Raw genomic sequence first — 18,537 nt, 5'->3', positions numbered from 1 at the left:
GAGTGCTGCAGAGATGTTTGTCCTTCTGGAAGGTTCTTCCAACTCCACAGAAGAACTCTGGAGCTCTGTTAGAATGACCATCGTGTTCTTGGTCACCTCCCTGACCAAGGCCCTGCTCCCTCGATTGCTCAGTTTGGCCAGGCGGCGAGCTCTAGAAAGAGTCTTGGTGGTTCCAAACGTCCTCCATTTAAGACCCGAAAGGTTGCAAGTTTGAATCCCCGAGCTGACAAGGTACAAGTCTGTCGTTCTGCCCCTGAACAGGTAGTTAACCCACTGTTCCTAGGCCATCATTGAAAATAAGAATTTGTTCTTAACTGACTTGCCTGGTTAAATAAAAATAAAAAAGAATGATGGAGGCCACTGTGTTCTTGGGTCCTCACATCTCCAGACATTTTTTGGAACCCTTCCCCAGATCTGTGCCTCGACACAATCCTGTCTTGGAGTTCCAGGGAAAATTCCTTTGACCTCATGGCTTGGTTTTTAGTTTTAGTTGTTAGTTTGTCCAATTTATCATCCATCGATTGTAGGTTGGCCAATGGTAGGGATGGCAAAGACAGAGTAGCCACTTGTCGTCTGATCCTCCCAAGGCACCTAGATCTCCTTCAACAACATCTCCATCTCTTTCTCCTGCGAATGATGGGGATGAGGGCCTGTTCGGGTGTCTGGATTAAATCCCTCTCGTCCGACTCATTTAAGAAAATTAGTCCAATTGAAGGTGAGTAATTGCTGTCCTGATGACCAGAAGCTCTTTTAAGAGACAGTAGCAGCAACATTATGTACAAAATAAGTTACAAACAATATGAAAAAACAAACAAAATAGCATGGTTGGTTAAGAGCCAACAAAACAGCAGCCATCCTCTCTGGCGCCATTACTTCACCTTTGGTAGTGATTACAGTTATGGCCTCATTGTACCTACCTGGACTCTTATTCCTGTAACTATACATGTGAAGCCAGCTAAGGTCCGCCCATTAGGCAGGATTAGGCAGCCGCCTAGGAGGACAGATTGGCGAGGACAGCATTTTCTGAGCTAAGCTGAACGAGACACATCTCCAACACATAACATTTCATAATTCTGCCCCAAAGCAATATAAACTTTTCTCACTCAGTGGCATATGGGCTATTAAGGTGAACTAATAAGAATAACTTATTCTACTGATTTGCGTGCCATTTATGATTTTCATATTTGTATTTCTGTGCAACAGATTCATTTCAATAATAATGTTTTTCAAAATCATTGTCTCTTGGTTCCGAAAATGATTTTTAAGCTCATCTTATTATTAGTGGTGGTCAGAAATCAGACATCCCCAAATGTGCACTTTCCTACATTTGGCACAGCAGGCCAGGTGCTCTGACACGTGCACTCCATCAATATTAACAAGACATAGAAACATATCTGCCCATTTCTCACATGGAGCGCTCCAAACAAAAGACAACGGAAACATTTACAAAACTCTTAAATGATGGTACGCAATTAACAAAAACTTGTTTTTCACAAGTGTAGCAAGTTGTGAACTCTGCAAACAATGTTTCCACTCCGACAATGAGAACGGTAAATTACTGTAATTAATTAATGCATTAACAGGAATGTATGTAACCAAATGAGGGTAAATTTACTACTGGTGAAATATGTAATGGGGATAAAAACAAAAGGAAAAACAGTTCACACCATTCAACAATTAATTCACAAGAACTGAGGGAGACCGCTGAGTGATTTCTGGAGAGCAGAGTGCATTCTGGGGAGCAGAGTGCATTCTGGGGAAAGATGTGCCTATTTCTTCGCCATCCATCCCTCCCCTTCTTCTTGTCTCAACTTTCCAAATTATACTCAAGACACATTATTTTCACACATATTTGGAAATCCTTGTCAGTGAAAAGCAACTCAACAATCAGCTTGGTCTATTGCCACGTGTGCTGCTCAAATGAGGACTTCCCCAATAGGCATAGGCTGACTCGCTGGTGATTGGAAACAATCCACAACAAAAAAATGAAGAAGCAAATGATCCTCTGTGGCTCAGCTCTCTGCTCAAGTATTTTGAATGATTTAGATGTATTTCTGTAAAGACAGGAGTTACACAACGCCTATTGGTAGCTGATATTCAGAGTTCGAATAGCCAAACATTATTAGTCTTTAGTCTTTGTCAGGTATCAGGAATATAAAGCCAATACAACTTCCTGTTTAACAAATGGTACGCTGCCACATGGACCGCCATTAAAGAGCATTGTGGACACTGTATAACCTATTAACATTTTTTTGGTTTCGCCTCGGGTGGCATATTGGCCAGGATTGAGCCTATGTGAAGCTGCAAGAAAATTACATGCACATTTATATCAAACCGTTTTGAAATTTTGACCCTGATGTCACACATTGGCCCCTTTTTTTATATATGGAAGAAAAGACCCACATACACTACAATTCAACCATATTTGACTGCCTTTACACAGGCAGCCCAATTCTGATCTTTGATGTGATTGGTCGAAAGACCAATTAGGGGGGGAAAAAATCAGAATTGGGCTGCCTGTGTAAATGTAACATTTGAGACTTGACCCATGATTTGGGCCATGCTTTTTGGTTGTTGGTTTTGCTTTTATCGGTATTTCCAGCATGATCCACTAGGTTTACTGCAGGTAGAAAATCATAGGAAAATGTTATGTAATAAACAATCTATCTATCAATGTCTGGTTGTGCCTGTATGTTTGGTGGGGGATTGCCTAAGCCAGAGGAGGCGTAGCTCTGTGAATCTTCATTTGGCAGGGACAACTATTTGTAGATCAGTGAATCTACACCTCACTTTGCTCAAGCTGATCCTCTCCAACAAACACATAAGTTGTAGATAAAAATGGGTCAGTTAGGGCCAGATAAAGGGGAGGGTCAATGAAACCAACAATGGAAGTATTTTGTATCGAATTCAGGGGGTAGCCTCGATTGGGACTCGAACCCATATCCAGCAACTGTCAAGCCAACACCTTAATTGCACGCACACAAGCTAGCCAGGCAGCTGTTGCAAAGCAACTTTGTTCAGTTGGGTGGGCCTGGCTCCCAAGTATGTCCTCCCAGGTCCATCCGTGACTGTGCCCCTGCCCAGTAATGTGGAATCCATATATTAGGGCCTAATTAATACATTTTCAATTGACTGATTTCCTTGATATGAACTGTAACTCAGTAAAACCATTATAATTGTTGCATGTTGTGTTTATATTTTCTTTCAGTATAATTGATTGATTAATTAATTTTAGTTCAGGGGAAATCAACTGACATTTTAACGTGGAAATTACAAAACTTTAGAAGCCTTTTAAAACCTAGAATACATCCACAAGTTTGCATTTTCTGCAACAGTGTGATCAAATTAAAATTCTACAACTATATTCATTCAGGGAAGTAGGGCAATTTTCACAGTAATATTCGTATTCACAACTGAAAAGTATAGCCTACTTCTGCATTTCATTGATCAGGAAAGGATGTTGGTGAATTATACCCATACCAATTAAAAGGCTTATTTAACTTACTGTATTGGCTGATGTAACTCCATGAAGTTGAAGATGATCTGCTCAGATGCCATACTGTGCTTTTCTCCTGAGGGAACAATCAGAACTCACACATACATCAGCACTGTCTATTGTTGTATGTGTAAGAAATCGCTAATGTAGCTATGCAAATGACAGATAGGTAACCGTGTACGTACGGTAACTGCTGTTCGTTATTTCTCAGTCAATATACACCACGAGCTACCTCAGTTAGCCAGAGAAAGCAATGGAGAAATATGACCTTTCAGCAACAGGTAGCTCTGGCTGGGCAGCATCATCTTGTAGCAGGTTGAAGGACTAACTTATCTCCACTCGCTACCTTTACCAAAAAAAGAGTGCAGTATAACTACAGTATGCTGCAACTACTGCGTCCAAAATGTATTTTTTTTTACTGCAGTACTTTGCAGTGTAACTGTAGTTTGAGTGCAGTATACCTGCAGTTATTCTACAATCACTGCATCCAACATACCACAGTCAACTGCAGTTTCAAAACTTATTTTTAAGGGTTCTACTAACTAGCATGACTATAGCCAGTAACCAGGTAGGGCTAGCTAGCCAGCCTGCTAGTGAGTCAGTAGCCAGTTAGTACTAACCAGCCAGCTATTTCAAGACAACTTTGTTCAGTTGTAGTTGAGTTTATTGGCATGCTAACTTCATAATAAGCTCTTCATCTTAGCTAACATGAGTATTTTATCTTCCTGTCACACTCACACAGTCTAATCCTTTCTTTGTGTTGCCAACCTAGGCTGTAGACACACCCCCTAAACCTCTGAATATCCTATGAGGGGGTGTGTACTTCCGGGTATGAAAAAAAAATGTAATACATTTTGTTGATATTTGTTTTCCATTATTTCCATGTCCAATTTTGACACTAAAACATAAAACAAGCTGTTTTTCAATTCTCTGTTTTGATTCGGAAATCAAAATAACAAAACATACACGGACCAAGAATGAACTTCATAGCCATTGAATTATCCCATGCATTATAGGGAAATAATGCTCTCTCTAGAATGTCCTTCAAGCCAATCAGAAACTAATATTCAACAATGCCATGGTATACATTGAATATTCGGTTTTCTCTCATTAATAACTATTGAACCAAGCACGCCATTACTATGAAAATTGTATATTCTGAATCAGGGGTGGATTGAGAACAATCCACACTTTTTTTTTGAAATGTAGATCTTATTTACGAGCTACTTAAGACTGAAATCTGGGGGGAGGAAAGTGGCATGCATGAGGTCGAGTAACTTAGAGGACGATTTGGCAATTCATTAGCCACTGTCGGCTACCTAGGCTAGCAATTTATATTCATCTTGGGGGTTTGTGGGTCAATAACAAAGTGAAATGTGTCCCACCAACATTGTGCTGATATATTTCAACAAATGCCTGTGCAGGGGAATCTAATTTGTTCTTGTTTATTTAAAAGAAAATTGATGGTAGACATATTTTTTCCTGGAGTGGACTACATACCACTTTACAATCCATTGGCTGGAAGGAAAATGTGTCCTCTCCCTTTCCCAACAGCAAGAAATACAGACAAGTTGACACAGGGTCAGCAGCAGTGCAGATCCCCTGGACGGAGAACAATTTTGGAGGTTTAGGTGCCTTGCTCAAGGGCACAATGTCAAGAGATGGTACATGTGATCAATGACCAGCAGCCTTCCACCTGCCAGTTCCGGTCCACTCCCATTTTTGTGTTGCCCGGCCCTGGGCTTAAACCAGCAACCTTCCAGCAGCTGTTCTGCCTCTCCAGCCTCTTGTTCCTCCATTCTGTTCCCGGGGATCCAAAGGGGGGCACATTCTTATGTTTGTCATAACACTACACAGCTGATTCAAGTGATCAATGTATCAAGCTTTGATGATTTGATTCAGATGTGTAGTGCGAAGGCAAAAACAAAAATGTGCCCCCCTTTGGGTCCCTAGGAGGACCAGGCTCAGGAAGCACTGCTCTAGCATTTCTACACCCACACCACTGCTGCCTCTATTGCACCACTGTGCAAGTATTGCCTGTATTCCACTACACTGCCATTACTGAATGTATGGCAACTATTTAGTTGTGCTATGTAAACTGTCCTGTATCTACAGAACAAATAAACGTTGAGTTTATTGCTGTGCCTACTGAAGTATTTGACCCTGAAAGACTAGTCTCGATTACTATACCTAATTTGAGTATTATTGTGAATTACTTGTTCATTGTGAAAGATTGTGATCTTGTGAAAGACTAATGTAATATATACTATATAATATTTTTTACTTTGACAGGAAATGAGAGAGCTGAAATGAAAGAGCGAAAATGATACCTTTGAACATGAGATGGGTGAAATGGACTAGTAGCACAGCTAGAACAATGAGCCAGATGTCCAACCGGATGTATAAATCTGAAACATCTGGTTGGCATTTCCACCCAGACATTCTGCACATTTTGTCATTTATGAAACATTAGATCTCAGTACAGTTTTCTGCTCCCAAAACAAAAACATGTTACAAACAAAGTCGGCTACATTTTTTAGACTTGTCCTTTTGCAAAAAGTTTCAAAGAATTACATTGTTTAGAAGGAGTGCAAGGGTGAATTTAGCTATTGCAAATGCGCACTTCACAGATTAGGCGTTACCTAATGGGAAAACTACATGCTAGAACGTGCCAATAGGATCTCACTAGCTCCTGCTTGGCTCTGCCCACTTCCTTGCTTGTTCTGCACACTATGATTAATTTGCTCCCATTGAAAACGACAGGCTATGTTCTATCTTGGGTTAGTTATAAAACATCTTTGCTAGTAGGCCTGCACTAGAGTCCATCGTGACCAGTCAAAGTACAACTATAGAGATCTGTGGATTTAGTTGATTGGTAAATCAATCACTTTTTGACAGAATCCATGTTGATTTAAATCAAAACTTTGCATACATGTTTGCCCATGGAAGAAGTGGTCAGAACTGTTTTTTGGGATCTGAATACCAAAACATTCAGGAGATAGAGGTGCTCAAAGTTGACCCATTTTGTTAACCCTACCATAGCATGTCTTCATCACTGGAAAACAGAAACGGTTGAGGTTGATATCATTTAAAAGCTTACAAACAGGGTTGTCAAAATATTTTATATAAATATATACAGTACCAGTCAAAAGTCCTGACCCACTTACTCATTCAAGGGTTTTCCCTTATTTTTACTATTTTCTACATTGTAGAAAAATAGTGAAGACATCAACTATGAAATAACACATATGGAATCATGTATTAACCAAAAAAGTGTTAAACAAATCAAAATACATGTTATATTTGAGATTCTTCAAAGGAGCCAACCTTTGCCTTGATGACAGCTTTGCACACTCTTGGAATTCTCTCAACCAGCTTCACCTGGAATGCTTTTCCAAAAGTCTTGAAGGAGTTCCCACATATGCTGAGCACTTGTTGGCTGATTGATTACTTTTCTTTCACTCTGTGGTCCAACTCATCCCAAACCATCTCAATTGGGTTGAGGACGGGTGATAGTATAGGTCAAGTCATCTGATGCAGCAATCCATCACTCTCCTTCTTGGTCAAATAGCCCTTACACAGCCTGGAGGTGTGTTGGGTCATTGTCCTGTTGAAAAACAAACAAGTCCTACTAAGCTTAAACTAGACGGGATGGTGTATCTCTGCAGAATGCTGTGATAGCTATGCTGGTTAAGTGTGTCTTAAATTCTAAGTAAATCACAAACAGTGTCACCAGCAAAGCACCCCCACACCATCACACCTTCTCCTCTATGCTTTACGGTGGGACCCACACATGCAGAGATCATATGTTCACCTACTCTGCATCTTACAAAGACTCATCAGACCAATGGACAGATTTCCACCAGTCTAATGTCCATTGCTCATGTTTCTTGGCCCAAGCAAGTCCCTTCTTATTGGTGTCCTTGAGTAGTGTTTTCTTTGCAGCAATTTGACCATGAAGGCCTGATTCACGCAGTCTCCTCTGAACAGTTGATGTTGAGATGTGTCTGTTTACTTGAACTTTGTGGAGCATTTATTTGGGCTGCAATTTCTGAGGCTGACAACTCTAATGAACTTACTCTGCAGCAGAGGTAACTCTGGGTCTTCCTTTCCTGTGGCGGTCCACATGAGAGCCAGTTTCATCATAGCGCTTGATGTTTTTTGCGACTGCACTTGAATAAACGTTCAGAGTTTTTGAAATTTACTGGATTGACTGACCTTTATGTCTTAAAGTAATGATGGACTGTCATTTCTCTTTGATTATTTGAGCTGTTCTTGCCATAATATGGACTTGGTCTTTTACCAAATAGGGCTATCTTCTGTACTGATTGGTCCCAACACATTAAGAAGGAAAGAAATTCCACAAATTAACTTTTAACTATGCACACCTGTTAATTGAAATGCATTCCAGATGACTACCTCATGAAGCTGGTTGAGAGAATGCCAAGAGTGTGCAAAGCTGTCAAAGGGAGGCTACTTTGAAGAATCTCAAATATAAAATATATTTTGATTTGTTTAACACTGTGTTATTTAATAGTTGTTATGTCTTCACTATTATTCTACAATGTAGAAAATAGTACAAATAAAGAAAAACCCTTGAATGAGTTGGTGTGTCCAAACTTTTGACTGGTACTGTGTGTATATATATATATATATATATATATATATATATACACACATATATATTGTATATGTATTTTTTATTAATACAAATTAAGAGATTAACCTTTGAATGTCAGTTATCTAAAATCTCATCAATTTAGATTTTTTCAGATTCGCATATGTTGTAGTTTACCTACTTTATATGATCTGAGGTTTTTGTGTTTTTGTGCCCGACATACTACTACCACAAAGATGGCTGCCGGGCCACCCACCGTCAAATGTCTATTTAAATGGTCATGTCTATTCTATTATCTATATTTCTAGGATTTCAATAGGTTTCCTATGGAGAATTGACTGTATATTGTAAAACAATAGATATTTCCATTCAAGGCAACATTCTCTGATGTGTGGTCCGCCAACCATCTTTGTAGTACAATTTGAAAGTCAAAATGTATATTTGATTACCATTTTGTACAGTTATCAGCCAAAACATGAAGGGCATGTTGTCTCAGCCAATGGTGGGCATGTCACAAAACCTCAGATTATGCAAACCCCCCCTCACACACAAAAACAAATGAAGATACAAAAGCGAATTTTACCTCGTTTTTAGATCGGCCTAATTGACATTTCAGGCTACAAAATGACATTTAATTTTTGTTTAAAAAAATTCAAAAAATGATCGAAACAGTTTGACAACCCTGTTTTGAAGCTTTAAATTATATAATCCTTTTCCTTTATGTCTTGAATTCATTCAGGTCCAAAGAGTCACTTTCTGAGCACTTCTACGATGGGTACGTACGTATGGAAGGTTTCGTTCAAATCAAAAGGGGTGCTGTCAAGAAGTGATTGAAATCAAATGGATTTATCCTGATGGTGCATGTGAATTTAGAGCACAAAACAAATATTCTATGGCAGTGTTTGTTGTAACTGATTTTACAATGGTAGATTCACCTGGAGATGACCAAACAATAAATCATTGTTGTGTTCATTACTGAACAAAAACCTGGGACATGAATACATTTGTTCATCTACTTTATTGGTATGGTTTTCTAAGTATATAATAGATACAGGAATAAAGAAAGGTTGACTAAGGCCGGGATTCAACCCCGATGCACATTGTAGCTCACTTGACATTTAAGGTTACTTCCACATTAGCAGACATTTGCAGCTATTGCCGATAATATGATCTCTGTGAACTGAAACTGGATCATTGACTGTAATGGCAACACTCCAAAATGCACTTTTTATTGAATCCCGGCCTTATTCAAAAATAAACACCAATTATTGATACAGGCCAGGGTTGGAACACATCAACATTTTGACCAACACTCTTATTATTGACATATTGTAATAAGATAAGTGTGTGTGTGTGTGTGTGTGTGTGTGTGTGTGTGTGTGTGTGTGTGTGTGTGTGTGTGTGTGTGTGTGTGTGTGCGTGCGTGCGTGCGTGCGTGCGTGCGTGTGTGTGTGTGTGTGTGTGCGTGCGTGGGTCCGTTGCAAAATGTTTTGCTACGGTGTGCACTAATGAATACGACCCAGGTGTTTTTTTTCAATCCAACACTTCATGTACTAGGAGAGTACCGTCCACACCTATAGCCTGTTAAGTGGGCGTCACATTCAGAGCTGTAAGTGAAGTGCAGAACCCCTTTCTTTAGCTGACAGCTGTGTGAATGAGTTCCTTGTTCAGGGAAGACCAAACATCTTCCTGCCATGTCATTGTAAAGCACATCTCTGTCCCAAACCTCAAACAGCAGCTGATGACCAAACTCCACTGAGCCAAAGTTGTACGTGGCATTCCATACTGGATCATTATCATCCATGACAGTATCTGTTTCCTCATACATGCCATTGTACCATATTTTAACATAGCCATCAGTCTTTGTGAAGGTATCTGCTCTCAAACCTGCGGCTCTGTGGACCATTACCCTGAGAGTCCCGCGTCCTGCCCGTAGAGGACAACAGTTGTGATCCAGGTTAGGGGTTGGGGAGCAGGTTTTTAATTCCCCCTGGTCTACAGGAAGCTTGTTCTCGTCAATGTACTCTGTCACCATGCTCCTCAGGTTGGCACTAACCTCTGGATCATCAACCAGGTTGTGCAGGGGGAATATAGCATAGGAGACCACATCTGGATTATCATGCAAGCTGTTCATCCAGCTATGATATGCTTCGGACGGGTCCTGGTGGTACAAGATATCGGGAAAATACTTTTCCCCTCCGAGAACCTCAATCTTGTGGCTCATAAAGCCCTGGTAGAAGCCCATGCTCATGTTCCCCTTTAGGAGGGCATCACATTTGTTGGAGAAGGACGCGTTTGCTGGGAGGAATCCTAAGGCCATTTTCAGCTCAACATTTAAGCAGGTCTTTATCTCGGACTCGGAGAAGCCCTTCAGGGTGGCCAGGCAGGTGCGGAAGGCAGTGACGCGCCTCACCCTACCACCCAGCTGTACCTGACGGATGTAATGAGTGCCATACGTGTCAATCATCCGCCGGTACAGCAATTTGCTCTTGTTGTCAAGCTCCTGTGGCAGTCTCTTGAGATGTTTAGCAAATTCAGCGCTGAGGTCCGGATGGTCTGCCAGCCTGTAACTGGAAAATCAACAACGGGGCACGTGGCTCTACATCAACCCCTTTTCATTGAGAATACTCAGCCTGGTCCCAGATCTGCTTGTGCTGTCTCATGTCAACTCTCATGGTCATGTTCATGTTTGGCATGACACCCACCATAGGTGTTTGAAGTACAGCACGAACAGATCTGGGACCAGGATAGACAAAACTGTATACTGCAATGATTAGTGATTCAGTAAGTTGTCATAATGATATCATATGCGTTGTAATAATTCATGCAAATAGAACGACACAGATTAACCTTAGCATAGATATTGAATATATTTAGTGACAGTGAGGTAGATTAGTCTATAGAAAACAACTGTCAACAATAAAGCCCTTCCCTACCTGTAGTATGTACAGCTGATCTCATGGGTAGCAAAGGTGGCCTTGTCCACACTGTGCTGGGATCTGGCAAACTTGGCCATTTCGGAGCGGCTGCCCCCCAGCACTGCCTTGCCATAAGTCTCTAGCCTCAGGTCCATACCCCAGTTGTTGTTGATGAGGGAGCTAGAGCTACGTAGTAGGGAGTCCACCGAGTGGTGCAGGGCACTGGATAGCTGCTTGCTGCAGCGGCTCAATGGACGCCAGTCCAGCACGGCAGAAGGCAACCTCTGGACCTGTCCCTCCTGGAAGCGGTTCTCACAGAGAACACATGTGTGGTTGTCAGACAGGTGGGCTTTGACGTTGATGACGTAGGCCCCTTTACGACGCATACTGACCACGTCAAAGCCCTCCCCCGCCAGGTTGTAGCCAGGCACAAAGGGGGCTTTCTCACACTCTGACCCTGATCCAGTCCTACAGGCTCTGCTGCTGGGCATCTGCACCAGGACGGGCAGACTCAAGGTATAAAGGAAGAGACTTCGGAATGCCATGGCTCCTGGAATTTACAGAGGTTATTATCATTATAATTTCTTGTACTGTAAACAGTCTACATTCTTTAAAAAATGTAAATGCCTCCACAATGCAACGATGCTGAGTGATGTTTCACGACATCTTCTAAATCAAAACATAACTATTTTAATATTTCCATAGCCCCTCTGCCATAGCTCCTCTGCCATAGCTCCTCTGCCATAGCCCCTCTGCCATAGCTCCTCTGCCATAGCTCCTCTGCCATAGCCCCTCTGCCATAGCTCCTCTGCCATAGCTCCTCTGCCATAGCTCCTCTGCCATAGCTCCTCTGCCATAGCCCCTCTTCCATAGCCCCTCTGCCATAGCCCCTCTTCCATAGCCCCTCTGCCATAGCCCCTCTGCCATAGCCCCTCTCCATAGCCCCTCTTCCATAGCCCCTCTGCCATAGCCCCTCTTCCATAGCCCCTCTCCATAGCCCCTCTGTCATAGCCCCTCTTCCATAGCCCCTCTTCCATAGCCTCTCTTCCATAGCCCCTCGTCCATAGCCCCTCTTCCATAGCCCCTCTTCCATAGCCTCTCTTCCATAGCCCCTCGTCCATAGCCCCTCTTCCAAAGCCCCTCTGTCATAGCCCCTCTGCCATAGCCCCTCTGCCATAGCCCCTCTTCCATAGCCCCTTTGTCATAGCCTCTCTTCCATAGCCCCTCTTCCATAGCCTCTCTTCCATAGCCCCTCGTCCATAGCCCCTCTTCCATAGCCCCTCTGTCATAGCCCCTCTGCCATAGCCCCTCTGCCATAGCCCCTCTGCCATAGCCCCTCTTCCATAGCCCCTTTGTCATAGCCTCTCTTCCATAACCCCTCATCCATAGCCCCCTTTTCCATAGCCCCTCTGTCATAGCCCCTCTGCCATAGCCCCTCTGCCATAGCCCCTCTTCCATAGCCCCTTTGTCATAGCCCCTCTTCCATAGCCTCTCTTCCATAGCCCCTCTGCCATAGCCTCTCTTCCATAGCCCCTTTGTCATAGCCCTTCTTCCATAGCCCCTCTGCCATAGCCCTTCTTCCATAGCCCCTCTGCCATAGCCCCTCTTCCATAGCCCCTCTGCCATAGCCCCTCTTCCATAGCCCCTCTGCCATAGCCCCTCTTCCATAGCCCCTCTGCCATAGCCCTTCTTCCATAGCCCCTCTGCCATAGCCTCTCTTCCATAGCCCCTCTGCCATAGCCCCTCTTCCATAGCCCCTCTGCCATAGCCCTTCTTCCATAGCCCCTTTGTCATAGCCCTTCTTCCATAGCCCCTCTGCCATAGCCCCTCTTCCATAGCCCCTCTGCCATAGCCCCTCTGCCATAGCCCCTTTGTCATAGCCCCTCTTCCATAGCCTCTCTTCCATAGCCCCTCTGCCATAGCCTCTCTTCCATAGCCCCTTTGTCATAGCCCATTTGTCATAGCCCCTCTTCCATAGCCCCTCTTCCATAGCCTCTCTTCCATAGCCCCTCTGCCATAGCCCCTCTTCCATAGCCCCTTTGTCATAGCCCCTTTGTCATAGCCCCTCTTCCATAGCCCCTCTTCCATAGCCCCTCTGCCATAGCCCCTTTGTCATAGCCCCTTTGTCATAGCCCCTCTTCCATAGCCCCTCTTCCATAGCCTCTCTTCCATAGCCTCTCTTCCATAGCCCCTCTGCCATAGCCCCTCTTCCATAGCCCCTCGTCCATAGCCCCTCTTCCATAGCCCCTCGTCCATAGCCCCTCTGCTCCTTCTAGAAAAGTGTTACAAATAACGTACATAAAATACAGATTCACAAATGGCGCTAAGATTACCAAAGATCAAAGATAATATACAATGTTGTTGTATATTGGTCTACTCTTGTTTTGTGTCTAAATTAGGGTACACCAATAACCCCCTCCACACTGAAAGGCTAAGTGGAGCACAAAATCTCACTACAGCTCTGCCTGCAGCTGTAGTGGAAACTGACCCGTGTACACTCGCCGACACTCACTCCTACCTTTAAATCATCCAGCTGCGTTTGTTTTCGTCTCACCCTCTCGTCTCAGTGAGCAGAGTCGTGCTTTGCCTTTGGAATTTCACGACACCCGTCTTCTCTTGGAAAAAAATGCCTGCTGCTCCACAAAATGTTGTTTTGCTGCTTCCTCCCGACATCCATAAGAAACTATGAACCGAACAACACTTGGTCCTATATCTGGTTCTGTGGGGAACTCTTCTTCGCTGTGCTGAATGTCAAGGCCATTGTGTGGCTAAGGGACTTCCCCTGCTCCAGGCCTCTCTTCCTGAGGTTAGACAGATTTCCACGGCTGAGTGGTTTTGTTTTGATGTGCACAAGCTGACAGTATGAATCCCAGATGAGTGTGGGGGAAGGTTTTCACCAGACTCAGAGTGGCATGGGCATTCTGCCTCTTTACGGGAAGCTCAGTGTGTATGTGTGTGTGTGTGTGTGTGTGTGTGTGTGTGTGTGTGTGTGTGTGTGTGTGTGTGTGTGTGTGTGTGTGTGTGTGTGTGTGTGTGTGTGTGTGTGTGTGTGTATATTTATGTCTGTCTGTGTACTAATACCAAAATCAACTCCTTTGTCCTCAGCTTCTTCATTGTCTTTTTATGTTCAGGGGGAAATTAGGAAGGCTTTATTGAGGAAGATTTAAGATGATATGTGTTATGATAGTAAATTAGGCAATAGTATTTTACAAAAATAAAATAAAAAATGACAATGATGAATCTTACTTTGAGTCTTGAGAGATTATACAGTTTATCAAAGATACATGTGACCTGCTTTGGTTACATGTACATTCATGTATTCCACTTCCCCACAGCAATAATATTCTGAAATATTCTGAAATATTCACGCTAGAGGTCACCAGACTATAATGTCCTATAGCGAACCCTTGTTGGCCTCTTTTAAAGTACAGCTGTGACATTTCACAAGATGAGTAAACTTCAATGAATATTGTGTTAGTGGTTTTATTTTCATGTCCAAAAACATACACAAGCTAATTAAAATGTTATAACAGAAAACAATAATGCTGTTGAATCATTGTCGATTTCAGGATAAACATTCTCAATGGAAAGAGAGAAAGCAAAACCACAGGATAAACATTCAACTAAAAACATCACAAATAGGTCAATAGATTTTTGTTCACCCTTTTTGCCATACATTCATTCACAGTATTGTGTTGTATTGTATTGTGTTATGTTGTATTGTGTTGTGTTGTATTGTGTTGTATTGTGTTGTATTGTATTATGTTGTATTGTGTTGTGTTGTATTGTGTTATGTTGTATTGTGTTATGTTGTATTGTGTTGTATTGTATTGTATTGTATTGTGTTGTGTTGTACTGTATTGTATTGTATTGTATTGTATTGTGTGGTGTGGTGTGGTGTGGTGTTGTGTACTAATGTATTGTGTAGTAAATCCCTGGTGAAGGCAGGAAGCTGCCAACACGTTGGTGTCTTGTTCTAAATCATTTGCGTCGCAGTAAATTTGTGCACATTTTCCATCTTATACCGACCAGTATTTGAGATTATCGATCGTAAAGGGAAAGCGAGAGTGAGAGGTTGATTATACAATACAGCACAGTTATACAGCACAGTTATCTCAAAGCTGTTTTCTTCTTCATATGTAAACTGTGTAGCATGTGGTCTCATGGCAACAGGGTCTGGGTCATTGTCTCAGAGCCCTGCTCTTCTTGACTCTCCACACCTCCCTCACTCTGCCCCTCGCTGTGGATCTCCTCATATCCTCTCTCCCTCCCAAACTTTGAGACCCTCCTCCGTCTCACCAGCAGCACAGCTCCAACCGCCACCAAGACAACCAAGCAAATGACTCCAAAGGCCACACCAGACTTCTGCCCCCCTGTCATCTGTCCCGAGGCTGGATCGAACACCTGCACCATACTCTGGATCTCTGTCACCTTGGCCAGCTTCCACATCTTGGTCTGTCCCACCCTGACCCACGCCCGATCTCCCTCGGTCATCACAGCCACCGTGTTGGTGGCAGTCATGCTGATCAGTGGAGGACGAGTGAAAGGTGGCAAGCGCACAGGCAGCAGCTGGCCACCTGTGAACAAGCCAGACTGGACACAGTAGAGCACCTGGCAGCCATCACTAACAGTAGCCAGGTGCTGGCTGAACTGGGGAGGGCAACGGGGTTGATCCTGTGCAAGGGGGTTGTTAGACTGGCAACTGAACAGGCCTCCAAAGGGGACTGAAAACCTGGTGGAAGTCTCATAGTCATTGCTCAGGCAGATCATCAGACCGTTGGACAGAAGCTTCATTTGAATGTTGAAGTTTGGAGGGCAGCTCTTAGTTTTGGTGAGAGGGTTCAACAGGGATGGGCTATAGAGTCCCCCAAAGAGGTATCCTGAGTACTCTGGGGTTGCCTCATTGGTGGAGCACCAGTAGGTGTCAATGCGAGCGGAACGGACATGGTAGGAATCTCCACAGATATTGTCGCAGCAGGTTAAAAGCAGCCAGCAGCCATGGCAATGCCTGTGGCACTCATACGTGCTGTAGCTCTCCTCTCTCACCTCAGAGCGTAACAGGGTGGCTTTGTAGGGCTGACCACATGAGTAAGAGCCTGTGTCGGGGTTCTTCTGAGCCAGGGCTTGGCAGATCGGGTCTGCATCCCCAGTGAGCTTGGTGCACTGCTGAAACACCCCACCGAAGCTGAGGTTGGTGGCCGGACCCTCGCAGGAGCTGTCGTCCATATTGGCTTGGAAGTTGAAGTTCTTGGAGTCTGGTTTAACGCAGCCAGGGTGTGTGTTAACGGTATAGTAGCGCTGGATGGCCTGACTAACAGACAGTGCCAGTTTGCCGATGGTTGGTTCAGGGAGATCGGGGAAGGTAATCCGGTTGAGGAAGTAGTGCAGAGGCAGTCCTGCCCGGTCGATGCCCACCAGGTTGTTCTTGGTGCTCTCCTGCCACTTCTGCAAAGTGATGCCTGGGTAGAAGGGAGCCCCACCATGGCTCTGTATAATGGAGTAGGTGATGTTGCCCTGATAACTATGTGACTCGGACGTCTCTTGTGTGTCCTTGCTGCCAATGTCAAATTTGACTTTATCAAAGAAATTAAGACCTGCCGATGCCGAAACAGAGAACTTCGCCGTCTCACTGTCGGACACATAAGAGGAACGGAGATAGTCCTCTTGCACTAAGGCGGCCCCTGCATCAACACTTGTTATCACATGGGTTCCATAGTCCAACACCATCTTCTCAGATAAATACACTGCCTGTCGAGTCTGGTTGTTTTCTATTGCGTCTGCGATCTCCTCGGCCTGGTGGGCAAAGCGGCCATCCAGAGTGAAGTCAGGGTGAGCCTTTACCGTGTATAGGAAGTTACGCACCTGGAAGGGAGCAATCAGTTCTTTTTATTTCACCTTTAACCCGGAAATAACCTTGAGGCTTGGTGTCCTTAATTGCTAATCTAGAGATCAAACTAAGAAAAAGGTACACTATCTAGTACTGACTGTTCAGAAAGACTTAAAGGACAGGATTACTGTAATAACATGACATGGACACATGGATATTCCACTCTCTCTTTTTGAAATCTAGTAAGGAGACTTACTACAAACTATGTCAAAACATAAATATTTTTTTATCATTGCCGAGATGAATGTATATGATATTAAATAGATAAATAATTGTTATAAAAAAAGTATTGTTTCTTTATGGAGAAACTCACTTGTACACGAGCAGTGACAGAGCTCCCATGGACCTGGTGAGTCTTCACCCGCTGATTCTCAACCGAGAACTTAGCATTGAGCACGGAGAGGAAGGACACGTCTGAGTTGATTGAGAAAGACGTGGAGCTGTGCTGTTCCAGCCAAGTGTTGATGATCTCAGAATTGGTCTCCACACCAGTGAGCTTCTGTGGGATGACAAACACCTCATCCGGGATGAGGTAGAATCCATCCTCCGTGGTCTGGCACTGGGAGAAGCTGAAGTTCATGACTCGTCCCATGTCCATGTTCCTCAGGTTGTCCCATCCCCCGCCTGGGAGCACCTCCAGGGCTGGAATGGACAAGTTGGTGCGACACTTACGAAGTCCATTATTCGGAGGAGTGAGTGGGTGAGGGACACACTGGTGGAGCAGGGAGAGAACTAGCAAGGTGAATGCTGTCAGACCCAGAGCTGTGTCAGATGCCATAGCTATGTCATGTGTGGGTGCTGTGAGAACAAGATGAAAGAATATGATGATTCTCAATAGCGGATGTGTTAAAAGTAGGTTTCAGTCACAAGATCACTGTTTACTTGACTTTCAATTTCCTCAAATAAAATGCAGAACAATCACAACAGCTTTCAGATAAGCCACTGCCAGTCTGAATAATTTAGTTATTTATGTGTAAAAACTTCCCCTTTCTAAAAAAGTGTGTGTGTGTGCGCAAGTTGCTATCATCTAAGTCAAATTTAACTTACACTAAAAGCAGATAATGATACCATCACAAAATGTTAATCATTCTGAGAAATAACATAACACTTCAGATAATAGTAAATTGACCATCATTATGATCAATCAAGTCATGCACAAGCATATACAGTCAGGTCCAAAATGATTGGCACCCTTGATAAAGATGAGCAAAAAAGACTGTATAAAATATAGAATACAAGTACTGAGCTATATTGTATGCAAAACAATTGGGAAATTATATTATTTTATGCTAATACAATTGTATAAGGAGTGGCTCTGGATGTCCTTGAGTGGCCCAGACGCTGGAGAGACCTGAAAATAGCTGTGTTGCGATGCTCCCCATCCAACCTGACAGAGCTTGAGGTTTCGTTCTTTAACTGACTTGCCTAAAACAATACAGGTGTGCCAAGCTTGTAATGTCATACCCATGAAGACAAAGAGTCTTCAACAAAGTGCTGAATACTTAAGTGATATTTCAGTTTCTTAAAACTTGTTTTTGCTATGTCATTATGGGGTATTGAGATAGATTGATGAGGGACATTTAAAAATATATATATTTTAGAATAAGGCTGTAACATA

The 18,537-nt window shown here is 43.3% G+C and overlaps 2 protein-coding genes across 2 annotated transcripts; both read right to left on the bottom strand.

Moving 5' to 3' along the window:
* Positions 1-9,563: 9,563 nt before the first annotated feature.
* Positions 9,564-14,099, bottom strand: prf1.5 (perforin 1.5). The gene is made up of 3 exons (XM_064938935.1): positions 13,551-14,099; positions 11,051-11,582; positions 9,564-10,684 (listed from the first exon to the last, which is right to left on the bottom strand). Exons 2-3 carry the CDS (start codon positions 11,575-11,577, stop codon positions 9,661-9,663), a joined length of 1,551 nt encoding a protein of 516 aa, XP_064795007.1. The 5' UTR covers positions 11,578-11,582; positions 13,551-14,099; the 3' UTR covers positions 9,564-9,660.
* A 400-nt stretch (positions 14,100-14,499) lies between these two features.
* On the bottom strand, positions 14,500-17,760 carry mpeg1.1 (macrophage expressed 1, tandem duplicate 1). Its single transcript, XM_064938825.1, has 2 exons — positions 17,233-17,760; positions 14,500-16,894 (listed from the first exon to the last, which is right to left on the bottom strand). The coding sequence occupies exons 1-2, from the start codon at positions 17,695-17,697 to the stop codon at positions 15,194-15,196; spliced, it is 2,166 nt and encodes a 721-aa protein (XP_064794897.1). The 5' UTR covers positions 17,698-17,760; the 3' UTR covers positions 14,500-15,193.
* Between the last annotated feature and the right edge of the window lie 777 nt (positions 17,761-18,537).

This window comes from Oncorhynchus masou, chromosome 1 (genome assembly GCF_036934945.1).
Source record: "Oncorhynchus masou masou isolate Uvic2021 chromosome 1, UVic_Omas_1.1, whole genome shotgun sequence".
Classification (NCBI taxonomy): Eukaryota; Metazoa; Chordata; class Actinopteri; order Salmoniformes; family Salmonidae; genus Oncorhynchus; species Oncorhynchus masou.
Note: the sequence above shows the minus strand (reverse complement) of the source record. Positions and strands in the feature narration are given on the sequence as shown.